Below are 15,556 nucleotides of genomic sequence, written 5' to 3'. Positions count from 1 at the left end.
TGTCCAAATGTGTGAAAATCTAAACATTCTGGCCATTTAAATCCTATCGACAATGGGAGATGTGCTGTGAAAAGGATGCTTTTTCTTGGCTCTACTGTGCTTTGCGTCTAAATCAGGCATCCACACAAAATGACTTCTTTACTTACTTTAGGTTTAAATGATTTAAGTTTATTCTTTATCGTACAGCTATAAAAGTTATATATTTCCATGTGCCTTCTCGAGAGGAAATCTGGGGATGTCTGTGTCTTAAACGAGTCGATCTGGTGAGCTGTTTTTCTAAGGACCATGTATTCTAAGTTACAAAACAGTGGGAAATTAATAAAATAAGTAATGTAAACATCTAAATCAGTAATTACCAGTAAATCTAGTACACAAAAAAAATGGGCACTGTAGTCTTAAGAGGTTCAACTTACCTCTCATACTTCCCTTATTGAACAGTTCACACAATATGATACACCTGTAGGGGGAAAACAATGTGATTAAGATTGGACAAATCATTTCATACATTATCAAACATGATGAAATTCAAATGTGTCAGACTATGGAAAATACCAATTATTTGAACTACTTCCTGTTTGCATGCAATGCAACATTGTGGACTGTACACAGGATGTATAGCCTACAGTATGTTACTGTCAAAAAAGTAAACCAATTCAGGGTAGGACAAAAGCCATAGGAATATGACAATTTGATTTCAGAAGAACTATTGCATTGTTTGGTTTTCTGGTTAAATGGCTCAAGTTTAGCTGTTAAGACATTAATATTAGTTTAGTCTCTTTTATGGATCGTTGTGTTATTTTCTTCATTTTGATCAGTCATTTTTGAAGTCTCTAGTTAACATGAATTAGTGGTTTTAGAGTGTCTATGCTCTTATTTGGGGGTTAAGAGGGACAGGTTTACTTTTTTAAGTGTAAGTAACTTTTATAATCATTTATAATTGGCAAACGCAACATTAGTTATTATTAGGGTTACCTGCTTAAGGTTAAGTCATCCTTTGAGTCCCACGATCTACTCGCTTAATAAGCCTTCAGAATTCAGATCTCTAAATGGCCTTCAGCAGAGGTGATATTTAAAAGCACTGGAAATTACAGTACAAATGCAGCTTTCTAAGGTTGAATAAGAAAAATGAAAAAGAGAGAGATAGCAGAGACACTGATGGATTGCTGATAAAAGACACGGCAATCTGAGTCCATCCCATTCATTCACTCAGTGATGGCATAAGAGTGTGAATATCTACAATATTCACATACTGTATGTCGAGTACTGTATACGAGCCAAGTTCAAAAGGTTGAAGGCATTTAGACAATATTATGGTATAGGGGGACTTTCTTACCTCTTTTATCGCCATATCATTCTCAGAGACATGCTAGTGCAAACAAGTCAATCAGAATTTGTGTTTAATAAGGTCAAACTTAGAGAATAGGTTAAAAATCCATTTATTAGTCTAAACATTATACATTTAATATGACTAACCAAGATTCAAGAAACAATTTATATCTTACTTTGAAATTATTTAACAAAAGATTCTTTATCATGTTAATGCATGTTATCTATACTGTTGCACAGAAATTACGAAAGACAAGCCTGGGAAAGTCTCGAAATGTCATTTTTTGTGGACTTTCTGTATAAAAAAAACAAACATTTTTAGCAATGACCTGAAACCAAGCAGGCATTTAGTGCTAGAAACAAGTACTTCAAATGTTTCTGTTTTTACCCAAAAGTTTCAGCTTTATTAACAAATTATGGAAAAACAAATTTACCAATTTATGGCCACCTATTTAGAGAAGCTTACACATGGTGCTTTATGGTCTTTTTAATATACGTTTTATTTACAAATACAAGTTAAACACAGAACAGAGCACTTGTATTAAGCTACAAACATAGCTGATTGCTTTCAACCCCAACACAAAAAATGTAAATTAGTTTTACAAGATCAAATTCTAACATCATAACAAATATTTAAAAAATAATTTGTAAACTTGGTTAACTTCACTGAATAGTAGCATCCTATTGTCACCCTGATAAAATCAAAGTTCACTAAGGGGTATCATGAAGCATCAAGTTCTGTGACAACTTCATGCTTTTCTTTTCTGAGGGACAAACAATTATGGACAACCAAGAACAACATTACAATGTAGCTTATTGAAACACAAGTGTCTCTCTTTTGTTTTCTCTGCTCGTTGTTCGAAAAAAAGAGCCCACGTTATCAAGAAAATCATAGAGACACTGTGTGAAAGGTTAAGGGTCATCTACTGTAGCTATGTGCTTCCTTTGTGGACAAATCCTGAGGGAGGAGAATGTAAAAAAAACAAAAAAAACAATCGTAAGGTTGTCTTATGTCGGAGGTCACAGATGTGTAGTACCTTCAATATCTACCATAGGGATGTTCTCTGTAGCCCCCGCGTGAGAGCCTTGCTGTCGGGGCTTTCAGTGTCGGACGGGTTGTAGTCCACTCCTCTTCTGCAAGAGGTAGAGTTCAGACAACATTATATAGTAAGATAAGAACCCAAACCAAGGTAAAAGTAAGGAACTACTATAATATTTGTTGGTACACTAAAGACAAACTATAGTAGGTCAAAGACAAACTAAGGGTTCAATCCAATCGGTGTGAGCAATGTTTTGTTTACTCCTGGCTGTATCTACAACATGTTTAATTGTGACCGATATTTTTGTTTACTAAAGTGTATCTGTAGGTAAGTAATAAAGCAGCTTTGACATTTTCCCTGTAGAAACTGGCGTTGGTCAATGACCAACTCAATGACTCCCTCCAAAGACTTGCTTCGCTTCGTGCTCACTGTTCTTTCCACTTGAATGGTTGAGTATGCAGTGTCATACTCCTTTAATGATCAATTAGCATCTTCATAACAGCTGTGGTGTCATCATGCATCGTGCTGGAGATCAAGGCTCCATGAAGCTCGCAGAACATAAAATACAGAGCAGTGTGCCCCTAGACACTCCTGTATGCCCTCATCCACATTTCATACCAAGTAATAAGACCAAGTCATTATTTTTCTACGGGCAATACTGATTCACATGAGACTATTACACGTTTAAGGCAATACCGGTCTACAGCTGCTGGGGGAGCTGGAAATGGGTTACGCTAATACAGGCTATTCAAACCATAGAAAATCCTTGTCATATCTCGGGCGTTAATCGTTCTAAACAAGGGCATGCATGTCCATGGGAGCATTCTCAGGTCCTTGTTTTCTGCTGCCATTACCACTGGGGCTACTGCTCTCAGCACAGTAAATTAATGACATGAGCGTTCTGTCCTCTGTCGGCTGAAAACTGAGCTCTGGCTCATTCAGGATGTAGCTCCTTTTTTAGAATTATATAAAGAGCACAGTCCTTCGCTGTGCAGAGTGCTGATTCCATGGCACAAAGTATTGATGGAGCAGAAAATCAAATCATTGCCCTTTTGGTTATTGTTGCGTCCACACTTCAGCACCCTGGTGCACAATTCATGGTGCTGATAATGAATGACCATTCTGTAGCAGACCCACAGTGGAAACCAGTTTCAGTGGAAAGCAGAGGGCTCATAGAACCAGCTTCAGTGGAGAGCAGAGGGCTCATAGAACCAGCTTCAGTGGAAAGCAGAGGGCTCAGAGAACCAGCTTCAGTGGAGAGCAGAGGGCTCAGAGAACCAGCTTCAGTGGAGAGCAGAGGGCTCAGAGAACCAGCTTCAGTGGAAAGCAGAGGGCTCAGAGGACCAGCTTCAGTGGAAAGCAGAGGGCTCAGAGAACCAGCTTCAGTGGAGAGCTGAGGGCTCAGAGAACCAGTTTCAGTGGAAAGCAGAGGGCTCAGAGAACCAGCTTCAGTGGAGAGCAGAGGGCTCATAGAACCAGCTTCAGTGGAGAGCAGAGGGCTCATAGAACCAGCTTCAGTGGAAAGCAGAGGGCTCAGAGGACCAGCTTCAGTGGAAAGCAGAGGGCTCATAGAACCAGCTTCAGTGGAGAGCAGAGGGCTCAGAGGACCAGCTTCAGTGGAAAGCAGAGGGCTCAGAGAACCAGCTTCAGTGGAGAGCAGAGGGCTCAGAGAACCAGCTTCAGTGGAGAGCAGAGGGCTCAGAGAACCAGCTTCAGTGGAGAGCAGAGGGCTCAGAGCCAAGAGAAGCAACATCCCTGGTCCGGAATCCAATCTAATCCACATTGAGGGCACATGTTCAAAAAGCAGAACGCTGGCGGAACGTCCACCTCCATCTTTTCAATAGGCATCAGTCAGCCCTCTGGGCAATCACTGACACACATTGTGCTGTGCTTCATCGCCAATCAAACCCTGGCCTGTAGCTAGCTAGCTAGCTAGCCAAAAGGTACAATGGGCAATACATACAAAAGCTGGTCCTTGGACCTGAATGACCAGGCCTAGGCCAAAACTATGGGGCATCTTTCTTTAACTCATCTGTGAAACATTATCTCCTCTATGGATAGTGACGGAGGAGCTGCCAGTACTCTCTAGAGAGGGCTCAGAGCCATGACTGTGTTTCATCAAAGCCTGGCAGGTAGTCCAATTTAAAGCCCACATGCAGTCTTTTTAATTGTATTTTGAAATCTTCACTGTACTTGTAATAAATCACTGTGTGTGTTTATTTCATGAAAATAACTTCAAATATATTTATCATTTATTTTCCTCCTTTTACCATTGAGAATGCTCAGTTGTGTGTGCGTGTTGATACACATTTAAATATACAGTATGTACATACACAGCCCCGATTGGCGGATAGGACCGTCTAGATACTAGAGCCTACTCGCTTACCCCCTTAAAAGTAGGAGGATACATATACAGAGGAGGAGACTGATCATTGGTCAGAATAATCAGATCAGATTGTGATGTCATGCTGTGGGCAAAAATCTCTGAACACACAAAAATTCTAGGCATTTCTTTCATACTAAAAGAGCATTATCATAATTTCAGAGTGTTATTTTGACATCATAGTGTGGAAATATTATAAAAAAACATGAAAATTAGGTTTGACTGCACTGCCTCTTTAAGGAAAGGAGAAGCTATAGAGGTTTTATAATGGCGGTGGATTGAGGCCATGATAGCCTTGGTTTTAAAGAGCTCTCATCAATATTCAAGCTTTGGGAATAACACAGGGATATTGAGTCGGTTTGTGTCAATCATTTCAGGGCATTAGAAAAGTATGAATAAAATAAGTAAAATGCGTTACGCTTTTACCGTAATTGTTGTAGGCTTCGTCATTGGTTCCATGGCCATATTCGTAATATTCAGAAATGCTAAAATAGATAAAAAGATCATTCAAAAACAATGTTGAGACAAACAGGAGGATAATAACTTCCATTAGTCAAGCTCTTTACGAAGGGCAATGGGCCTGTCACTAATGCAGTACAGTTTATATTTTGTTGAGAACATCTCAATGAGGATGAGTCGTCATTGTAACACCACAACCAACTACACCACCTCTTATGGCAGCCTCACAGTAAACCGTGCAGCGATGCCACCTCAAGATACTGTATTCCAAAATCCTTTTGGATTCACTGCCATCCTGATTGGCTGTCTATTAAAAATGGTACGGTTGTTTAGAAGAGGGAAACATGGGGCACTGATACTTTAGAGCTGATAAAAAATACTGGTTATGTTAGTCCAATATTTACAGATGGAATCGAAAGTTCAAAAAGAAAATTTAAAAAATTCTCTGATTAAACAGACTGTACACAGTGTTCATTCTTTAAATCACCATGAATGAGTTGCGCTGTAGATTTAATTTGAAGCAATGTGTGAAGCACAGTATATGGATATATAAAAAAATATAAAGGAAACACAGAGGTATAACTCTATGAATATGCAATAAGTTAAAAAGTGCTAAAAGTGCTTATCTGAAACTGTCAAACTTCACCAAAAACCTTCTGAATAATACAAAGTGCCCTCGGGGAGAGGTTGTTTCACAGTAATATTGCAAATACTCCAGCTAAGAACAAAAATCAATATGTTGGGGAAGAGCATAGACAAAGACTGAGAAATTGACAATGTTCTAAATGAATGAGAATGGTCTGTGTACCCAGTATGTGAATGTCTATTCAACTGAGTTTCATACTTAATCAAAATAAATTTCACCTTGCAATAAGAGGAATGCTTAAAGGAAAAATTCTGCCGTTTTTATATCAATATCAAATCATTTCTGTGTAACAATTAATACCTTACTGTAAAAAAATAAAAATAATTCTCAAGCAAGAATTTTGCAAGGACTGCCTAGGAGTGGTCTGAGATGGGAGGGGAAAACTGAAAACTAGCTGTTATTGGCAGAGGTTTGGAACTCTCTTTGTTATTGGTCTATTAACCAATTTACCTCGTGGATTTGTGTGTATTGTTTTGTATTGTTAGGTATTACTGCACTGTTTGCGCTAGAAAAACACAAGCACACACCTACGATAACATCTGCAAAATATATGTACAGACCAATACATTTTGATTTGATGCCACCATAGAAAGCCAAAACACACACCCATACAAACCTGCTGATTAGAAGGTCCTGTGTAGATTGCATTTTCAAACAGCAACTATCTATCAGGAAATAACACTGATCCCATTTCTTCACACCTTTACAGAGTTAGTTTAATCAGTTGTTGTACAATATAATACAAGAGAAACAGAATTTTGACTGCACTGGGCCTTTAAGGAAGCAAAGCATGCCTTCTGTTCACTAACTCACCTCTTTGACTGATTGCTGTAGTTCTCCTCATAGGCATCATAACTCTGGGCATCATATTCACCGTCATATCCATCATCATAGCCCTGCGGGTCAGAGAAAAAGTCAAGCATTGCTACCTAAGAAAACTCTATGTACAAGCAGCTTTTTCAAACCTATCAGGAGTCTAATTGTTTAGGGTTGGGACATTTAAAAAAAAATCAATGCTTAATTACATTGGCAAAAGATCTCTGTTACACATAGAGCCCCTGAATGGGAGGGGTGACAACATTAAATCATGTCTAACACAGACTATTGATTAAGGTTTGCAGGGAAGCTGTCTTGCTAGCAGGGTGTACCAGACAATGTTCTCCTCTGACCGTGATCCAACACAAATACAACCTCTACTATTGATCAGTGACTATTGTAATGATCAACACAGAGAATAAAGGAACTTCTCTATAGACATGCTGCTCAATGAAGTACACAGTAATACTGAAGTAAAAATAACTATATATATATACTGCTAAAAAAATAAAGGGAACACTTAAACAACACATCCTAGATCTGAATGAAAGCAATAATCTTATTAAATACTTTTTTCTTTACATAGTTGAATGTGCTGACAACAGAATCACACAAAAATAATCAATGGAAATCCAATTTATCAACCCATGGAGGTCTGGATTTGGAGTCACACTCAAAATTAAAGTGGAAAACCACACTACAGGCTGATCCAACTTTGATGTAATGTCCTTAAAACAAGTCAAAATGAGGCTCAGTAGTGTGTGTGGCCTCCACGTGCCTGTATGACCTCCCTACAACGCCTGGGCATGCTCCTGATGAGGTGGCGGATGGTCTCCTGAGGGATCTCCTCCCAGACCTGGACTAAAGCATCCGCCAACTCCTGGACAGTCTGTGGTGCAAAGTGGCGTTGGTGGATGGAGCGAGACATGATGTCCCAGATGTGCTCAATTGGATTCAGGTCTGGGGAACGGGCGGGCCAGTCCATAGCATCAATGCCTTCCTCTTGCAGGAACTGCTGACACACTCCAGCCACATGAGGTCTAGCATTGTCTTGCATTAGGAGGAACCCAGGGCCAACGGCACCAGCATATGGTCTCACAAGTGGTCTGAGGATCTCATCTCGGTACCTAATGGCAGTCAGGCTACCTCTGGCGAGCACATGGAGGGATGTGCGGCCCCCCAAAGAAATGCCACCCCACACCATGACTGACCCACCGCCAAACCGGTCATGCTGGAGGATGTTGCAGGCAGCAGAACGTTATCCGCGGCGTCTCCAGACTCTGGCACGTCTGTCACATGTGCTCAGTGTGAACCTGCTTTCATCTGTGAAGATCACAGGGCGCCAGTGGCGAATTTGCCAATCTTGGTGTTCTCTGGCAAATGCCAAACATCCTGCACTGTGTTGGGCTGTAAGCACAACCCCCACCTGTGGACGTCGGGCCCTCATACCACCCTCATGGAGTCTGTTTCTGACCGTTTGAGCAGACACATGCACATTTGTGGCCTGCTGGATGTCATTTTGCAGGGCTCTGGCAGTGCTCCTCCTTGCACAAAGGTGGAGGTAGCGGTCCTGCTGCTGGGTTGTTGTCCTCCTACGGCCTCCTCCACGTCTCCTGATGTACTGGCCTGTCTCCTGGTAGCGCCTCCATGCTCTGGACACTACGCTGACAGACACAGCAAACCTTCTTGCCACAGCTCGCATTGATGTGCCATCCTGGATGAGCTGCACTACCTGAGCCACTTGTGTGGGTTGTAGACTCCGTCTCATGCTACCACTAGAGTGAAAGCACCGCCAGCATTCAAAAGTGACCAAAACATCAGCCAGGAAGCATAGGAACTGAGAAGTGGTCTGTTGTCTCCACCTGCAGAACCACTCCTTTATTGGGGGTGTCTTGCTAATTGCCTATAATTTCCACCTGTTGTCTATTCCATTTGCACAACAGCATGTGAAATGTATTGTCAATCAGTGTTGCTTCCTAAGTGGACAGTTTGATTTCACAGAAGTGTGATTGACTTGGAGTTACATTGTGTTGTTTAAGTGTTCCCTTTATTTTTTTGAGCAGTATATATATATAGTAACAGTCAAACGTTTGGACACACCTACTGTACTCATTCAAGGGTTTTTCTTTATTTTTTACTATTTTCTACATTGTAGAATAATAGTGAAGACATGAAATTATGAAATAACACATATTTCCATAGTCATGTAGTAACCCAAAAAGTGTTAAACAAATCAAAATATATTTTATATTTGAGATTCTTCATACAAGCCACCCTTTGCCTCGATGACAGCTTCGAAAATTCATACAAAAAGGAGGAATTTACTGCCATTTCCTTCATGACTATTTAGTTAAAGTCCATACTACAAAAGTCTATTCTCAGTTTTCTGTAGTTGTTGAAACAACACTTGTCATCCCTGAGTCATGATTGTGAAACACTTTCTTCAGACTCCACTGTCTAAAACACACACAATTCCCAGAGAGCGATTGTTTCAGCAAGTCCTCTTATTTAAGGTCTAATATATATATGATAATGTATACCTAGACACTGGGGAAGACCGTAAAATAGGCATACATTATCTCTTCCTTTAATGAGCCTGGCTGCAGTCAGTCAGTGTTCATATTATGACACGTCTGTTGTAGCAGACCCAGGCTGCAGGCTGAGCTACTCATTTCAAAGCTGCTGTTTAATCCTCTCTGCTGTCACTGCCATGTGTATTTTTGGCCCTGCTATCTCCTCTGTCACATTTCTGAAGATGAAGCCATTCTAATCGCTGGATCTTGCTTATTTAAAGCTTTTTGCTTGGTGTTCAAAGTGCCTAATTTATGTCAATCATCATCATTCTGTAATCTCCCCGGTCTTCTAATCCTTGTACACTGGAAAATTCTGACATTGCAAAACATAGTCTGCCATCACAGTAAAATAGTTCTCTCTTCCTTTTGGTCGATTTAATAGCTTCAAAATTCATCGAAGTTGGAGGATCTATTACAGTAGTTATAGATCTACTATAAATATAAGTATTTAAATTCAACTGACAATGATAAACACTTTGCATTCACAGCAAATGTTTGTCACTGTCAGTACGAAGTTGAATCATAGAAAGTCATGAGCATCATCTGACTGTTGCAATAACCTATCAGAACAAGGGTTTGCTGCTGCAATTATAATACTGCAATGCTCTTCTTCAAAGTCTTCTCCATATATATTAATAACAATACTCTTCTTCAATAATCTTCTCCATATATATTAATAACAATACTCTTCTTCAATAATCTTCTCCATATATATTAATAACAATACTCTTCTTCAATAATCTTCTCCATATATATTAATAACAATACTCTTCTTCAATTATCTTCTCCATATATATTACTAACAATACTCTCCAACGACAGCGTATTCAGAAAGTTTTCACACACCTTGACTTCTTCCACATTTTGTTGTGTTACAGCCTGAATTTAAAATTGATTAAATTGCGGGGTTTTTTGTCACTTGCCTACACACAATACCCCCTTAATGTCAAAGTGGAATTATGTTTTTCGATTTCCTTTAAAAACAAATTAAAAATGAAAAGCGGAAATGTCTTGAGTCAATAAGTATTCAATCCCTTTTTTATGGCAAGCCTAAATAAGTTCAGGAGTAAATATTTGCTTAACAAGTTGCATAATAAATTACATGAACTCCCTCTTCGTGCAATAATAGTATTTAACATGATTTTTGAATGAGGTCCCTCAGTCGAGAAGTGAATTTCAAACACAGATTCAACCACAGGGTTGACCAGGGAGGTATTCCAATGCCTCACAAAGAAGGGCACCTATTGGTAGATGGGTAAAAAAGAAAAGCAGAGATTGAACATCCCTTGGAGCATAAACTGCTGTTTAATCCACTCTGCTGTCACTGCCATCTGTATTTTTTGAGCATGGTGAAGTTATTAATTACACTTTGGATGATGTATCAACACAGCCAGTCACTACAAAGATACAGGCGTCCTTCCTAACTCAGTTGCCGCATCGGAAGGAAACCACTCATGGATTTCATTTTGATGCCAATGGTGACTTTTAAACAGTTACAGAGTTTAATGGCTGTGATAGGAGAAAACTGAGGATGGATCAACAACATTGTAGTTACTCCACAATACTAACATAATTGTCAGAATGAAAAGAAAAGAAGCCTGTACAGAATAAAAATATTCCAAAACATGCATTCTGTTTGCAACAAGGCACTAAAGTAATACTGCAAATAAATAATAGCAAAGCAATTCACTTTTTGTCCTGAATACAAAGTGTTACGTTTGGGGAAAATCCAATAACATATTACTGAGTACCTCTCCATATTTTCAAGCATAGTAGTGGCTGCATCATGTTATGGGTATGCTTGTAATTGTTGAGGACTGGGGAGTTTTTCAGGATAAAAAATAAACATAATGGAGCTAAGCATAGGCAAAATCCTAGATGAAAACCTGATTCAGTCTGCTTTCCAACATACACTTGGAGCTGAATTCACCTTTCAGCAGGACAATAACAAAAAACACAAGGCCAAATCTACACTGGAGTTGCTTACCAAGAGCTTGAAGAATTTTGAAAAGAATAATGGTCAAATGTTGCACAGTCCAGATGTGGAAAGCTCTTAGAGACTTACCCATAAAAGACACACAGCTGTAATCGCTGACAAAGGTGCTTCTACAAAGTATTGACTCAGGGGTGTGAATACTTATATAAATTAGATATTTCTGTTTAATTTTCAATAAATTAGCAAACATTTCCAAAAACATGGTTTCATTTTTTCATTATGGGGTATTGTGTGTATTTAATCCTTCTTGAATTCAGGCTGTAACACAACAACATGTGGAATAAATCTGCTTTATTGTTATGGAAACACAATTTCTGCCAAGACTTCCATGCTAGAATACTCAACAGCTGCCTTATGAGACAGTCATCATAAAACAAATCAAATAATTCCCTTCCCTCGCAGCTGCTTGTAATAAATATTAAATAACATCCTCTATTTGGTGTTGTTGGCTTTGCCATTACTGTTATAAACCCATGCTAGATAGAGAAAAAGTTGCCAAATGAAGCTACAGACTACTGAGATACCGCCTGCCTCTTTTGTTGGCTCAAGCCGATTTAAATTCTGCTTTGGGCTCTTGTGTGGCTTTATAAGAGTATGAACATGGATTTGACTTAATTAAAGTTAGGAATTGTGTCAGGGATTAAGTTGTTCAGGGGATCTTATGCCACTTCCTCTCTCTACGAGTCTTTTCCCATAATGACAGGGTCAGAGGCCTACCTAGCTCACTAATTGACCGTTTTGTTAGTGTACCCGGCTGACAGAATTCTCCACATCGCCTCGGCACTGTCCGCCGCTGACATGTAAACCAGTCAGGGGAGACAGATGTCCAGGATCGTGTCAATTCTGCAATTACATATTACCGCAATTTCAAGCTTATCATGTATCTGCATTGTGAGAAGATGGAATGTAATTGTCCCTACATTCTCTAGACATTATTCTCATGCTGAGGTCCTATTTTTTGGTGACAGATTATTGTCACTCAATACAAACAGTATATAATATAATACTTCTTTAGTTTGAACAAACTATTGTTGAAGTCTTTCAATGGGAAAAAAACAATAGAAAGTGAAACTGTGGCCTTATAAGTGAGCGGTTAAGGCCACAATAGGATTTCAAAGATGAGATACGTTCTAGCAGCATTGATTGGCTACTGTCCTGTTACAGTATATTGTGTCAATATCACTTATCTATAAAGTACATGTTTGTTTACAGAGCCAGGGATTTTCACCTCGCTGACCTTAACATGTCTTACAAGGCGCCATGCATAATGGGTGCTGCGGTCGGCCGCGCCCTCTTGTTAATGAAACCTGATCCTTATATTTCAACACTCATTTGGAAAACCAATTAACGCTGGTGCTATTGAACAGGCCAGGAGGAAATAAATCAAGTATTAACACATGGGCTGGAGAGTCCTGGCTCACTGTAATTAGGAGATAAAGGCCTTCAGCTCTATGCTTCATTATCAATTGACAACCTGCGCGTCCCCTGACAGTGACTGATCTGCACACGGGGCTGCCTCTGAATGCAGAGCCCTGAAATGAGTGGTGGGTTCCTTTGTCTTTCTGCTGCAATCCAGTTTTTGTGGCTGAACGGACTTGATTTTACTCCTATGCATATTCAAGCGACACACTCCGCTTTACGCATTTCACTTTTATTGCAGCATATGAAAGACAGAAAAAGAGCCCACAAAAAGGGAGTACTTCACAAGCTGTTATTCAGAGAGTTTTGAATCAAATTAGTAATATAAAGTAACATAATAACAAAGACTTAAACACCTTCTGTATGAAGGGCCTTAGAGAGGACCATTCTCATAACCAAATAGGGTCATAACTGGTGTCACGACTTCTGCCGAAGTCGATGCCCCTCCTTGCACGGGTGGTGCTCGGCGGTCGACGTCACCGCTCTTCTAGCCATCATTGATCAGTTTTTCATTATCCATTGGTTTTGTCTCGTCTTCCATCACACCTGTTTCCAATCCCATTAATTACTTGTGTATTTAACCCTCTGTTTCCCCTCATGTCCTTGTCGGTGATTGTTTGTATGTTATGTTACGTGGGTTTGTGTATCGGTGTGCGACGGGTATCCTTTACCCATATTTATTTTGTTTTGGAGTTTGGTTTTAATTAAATACTTATTTAACCAACTTGGTTTCTCCTGCGCCTGACTTCCCTGCCACCTACATACACGAATATGACAACTGGTCTCATAGAAAAATTGGAATACGCTGTATTTGCATATTGTTAGGTTTCTTTTGTAGTTTTCCTACTCTAAGGCTGTTAGGAATCCCTTGGATTACAACTGATACCAAGGCTTTTGCGTATTCCGCTTACTTCTAAGTCAGTATATAAAGTTATTAAACAATGTACCTGAGGTGTGTGTCTTACTTGTGTTTTATTAAACAGGGAGTTGTGCATGGAGAATCACATTTCCATAATTAGTTCATCTCACAAATGGGAACTCAGCAGTGTAACCAAGCCTATTGTTAAAAAGCAATTACTCCAGATGTGCATGCCATCCTTAGGTAGCCCAAGAAAAGCTATTTTGTTCCATTTTGTCATGCATGGTGTTTCTAGAAGGCGAGCTTGATTTTTCCATATGTAGAATAGTGAGCTTACAACATAGTGTGCATAAAAGAGCTACATCAAAATCTGCCACCACATTTGAGAAATACACACATTGGTTCAACTATTAGAATTTCACGTATCTTAGAAAACCATGAAATAGATCATATTGCGCCCCAACAGATCCACAGATTGTGCTATCTCTATTGCACTCCACACTGCCCTCCACACTGCCCTCCACACTGCCCTCCACACTGCCCTCCACACTGCGGTACCGGAGCCAAAAGGCTCTGGGACCAAAAGGCTCTTGAACAGCTTCTAACCCCAAGCCATAAGACTAATGAACAGTTAAGCAAATGGCTACCTGGACTATTTGCATTGACCTGCTATCTTTTTCCCTGACTCTTCTGCACTAGCTCTATGCACACTACACTACACTACACACACTACACACACACACACACACGCACTACACACACACACTCTGCTGCTACTCTGTTTATTATCTATCTGGATTGCCTCGTTACATTTACCCCAACCTACATGTACATATTACCTCAATAACCTCAACACCTCATACTCCTGCACATTGACTCGGTACTGGTACTCCTTGTATATACTCTCTTTATTGATATTTCATTGTGTTATTATATCCTTTTTTTGTGCAAATGTTTCTTACTTTTCAACTCTGCATTGTTTGGAAATGCTTGTAAGTAAAGATTTCACGGAATTTGGCGAATTTGACAACAACTATTTGATTTCGAGCAAAGAATCTGTACCACTTCCACAGTATGACCTTGTGCTATACTGTATCTATTCTGTTCTGGATAAATATATATTTTCTTCAAAGCCTCTCCAAGCCCTGCATTTAATCACATTTGGGCATCATTCTCTGTTTGTGTAGCCTCTGTTTTAAGAAATTCTATATTTTATTGTACTTTTACCCATTTCTCTCCCAAATTGATAGTTACAGTCTTGTCCCATCGCTAAAACTCCCCTACGGACTCGGGAGAGGCAAAAGTCAAGAGCCATGTGTCCTCCGAAACACAACCCTGCCAAGCCACACTGCTCGCTTAACCCGGAAGCCAGCCGCACCAACATGTCAGAGGAAACACTGTCCAGCTGGCAACTGAAGTCAGCTTGCAGGCGTCTAGCCCACCACAAAGAGTTGTTCAAGCGTGATGGGACAAGGATGTCCCAACTGGCCAAACCCTCCCCTAACCCGGACAATGCTGGACCAATTGTGCAGCAGGCTATGACACAGCCTGGGATCGAACCCAGGTCTGTAGTGACTCCTCAAGCGATGCAGTGCCTTAGACCGTTGCAGTGCCTTAGACCGTTGCAGTGCCTTAGACCGTTGCAGTGCCTTAGACCGTTGCAGTGCCTTAGACCGTTGCAGTGCCTTAGACCGTTGCAGTGCCTTAGACCGCTGCAGTGCCTTAGACCGCTGCAGTGCCTTAGACCGCTGCAGTGCCTTAGACCGCTGCAGTGCCTTAGACCGCTGCAGTGCCTTAGACCGCTGCAGTGCCTTAGACCGCTGCAGTGCCTTAGACCGTTGCAGTGCCTTAGACCCCTGCAGTGCCTTAGACCGCTGCAGTGCCTTAGACCGCTGCAGTGCCTTAGACCGCTGCAGTGCCTTAGACCGCTGCAGTGCCTTAGACCGCTGCAGTGCCTTAGACCGCTGCGCCACTCGGGAGGCCCTCAACACATTTTCTTTCATCCTTTTTCTTTCAGGTATATTATTTGTGGTTTGCCA

The 15,556-nt window shown here is 40.4% G+C and overlaps 1 protein-coding gene across 9 annotated transcripts in view; it reads right to left on the bottom strand.

The window, feature by feature from the left end:
* LOC115201586 (KH domain-containing, RNA-binding, signal transduction-associated protein 2) overlaps positions 1-15,556 on the bottom strand; it is a 126,755-nt gene that overhangs the window by 10,654 nt on the left and 100,545 nt on the right. For 7 of the 9 annotated variants that reach the window (XR_003879767.1, XR_003879770.1, XR_003879769.1 and 4 more), the window contains exons 7-10: positions 6,668-6,750; positions 5,176-5,234; positions 2,364-2,460; positions 414-457 (exon numbers count right to left, since the gene is read on the bottom strand). Coding sequence is in view for 2 of the 9 variants with exons in the window: in XM_029765348.1 (XP_029621208.1) it covers positions 2,259-2,284; positions 2,377-2,460; positions 5,176-5,234; positions 6,668-6,750 (252 nt within the window). In the remaining 7 variants the exon portion in view is untranslated. Of the gene's footprint in view, positions 1-413; positions 458-1,422; positions 2,461-5,175; positions 5,235-6,667; positions 6,751-15,556 lie in introns of those variants that run through there. The other 2 variants (XM_029765348.1, XM_029765349.1) reach the window with 2 other exon arrangements.

The sequence above is a fragment of the Salmo trutta genome, chromosome 10, assembly GCF_901001165.1.
Source record: "Salmo trutta chromosome 10, fSalTru1.1, whole genome shotgun sequence".
Taxonomy (NCBI): domain Eukaryota; kingdom Metazoa; phylum Chordata; class Actinopteri; order Salmoniformes; family Salmonidae; genus Salmo; species Salmo trutta.
Note: the sequence above shows the minus strand (reverse complement) of the source record. Positions and strands in the feature narration are given on the sequence as shown.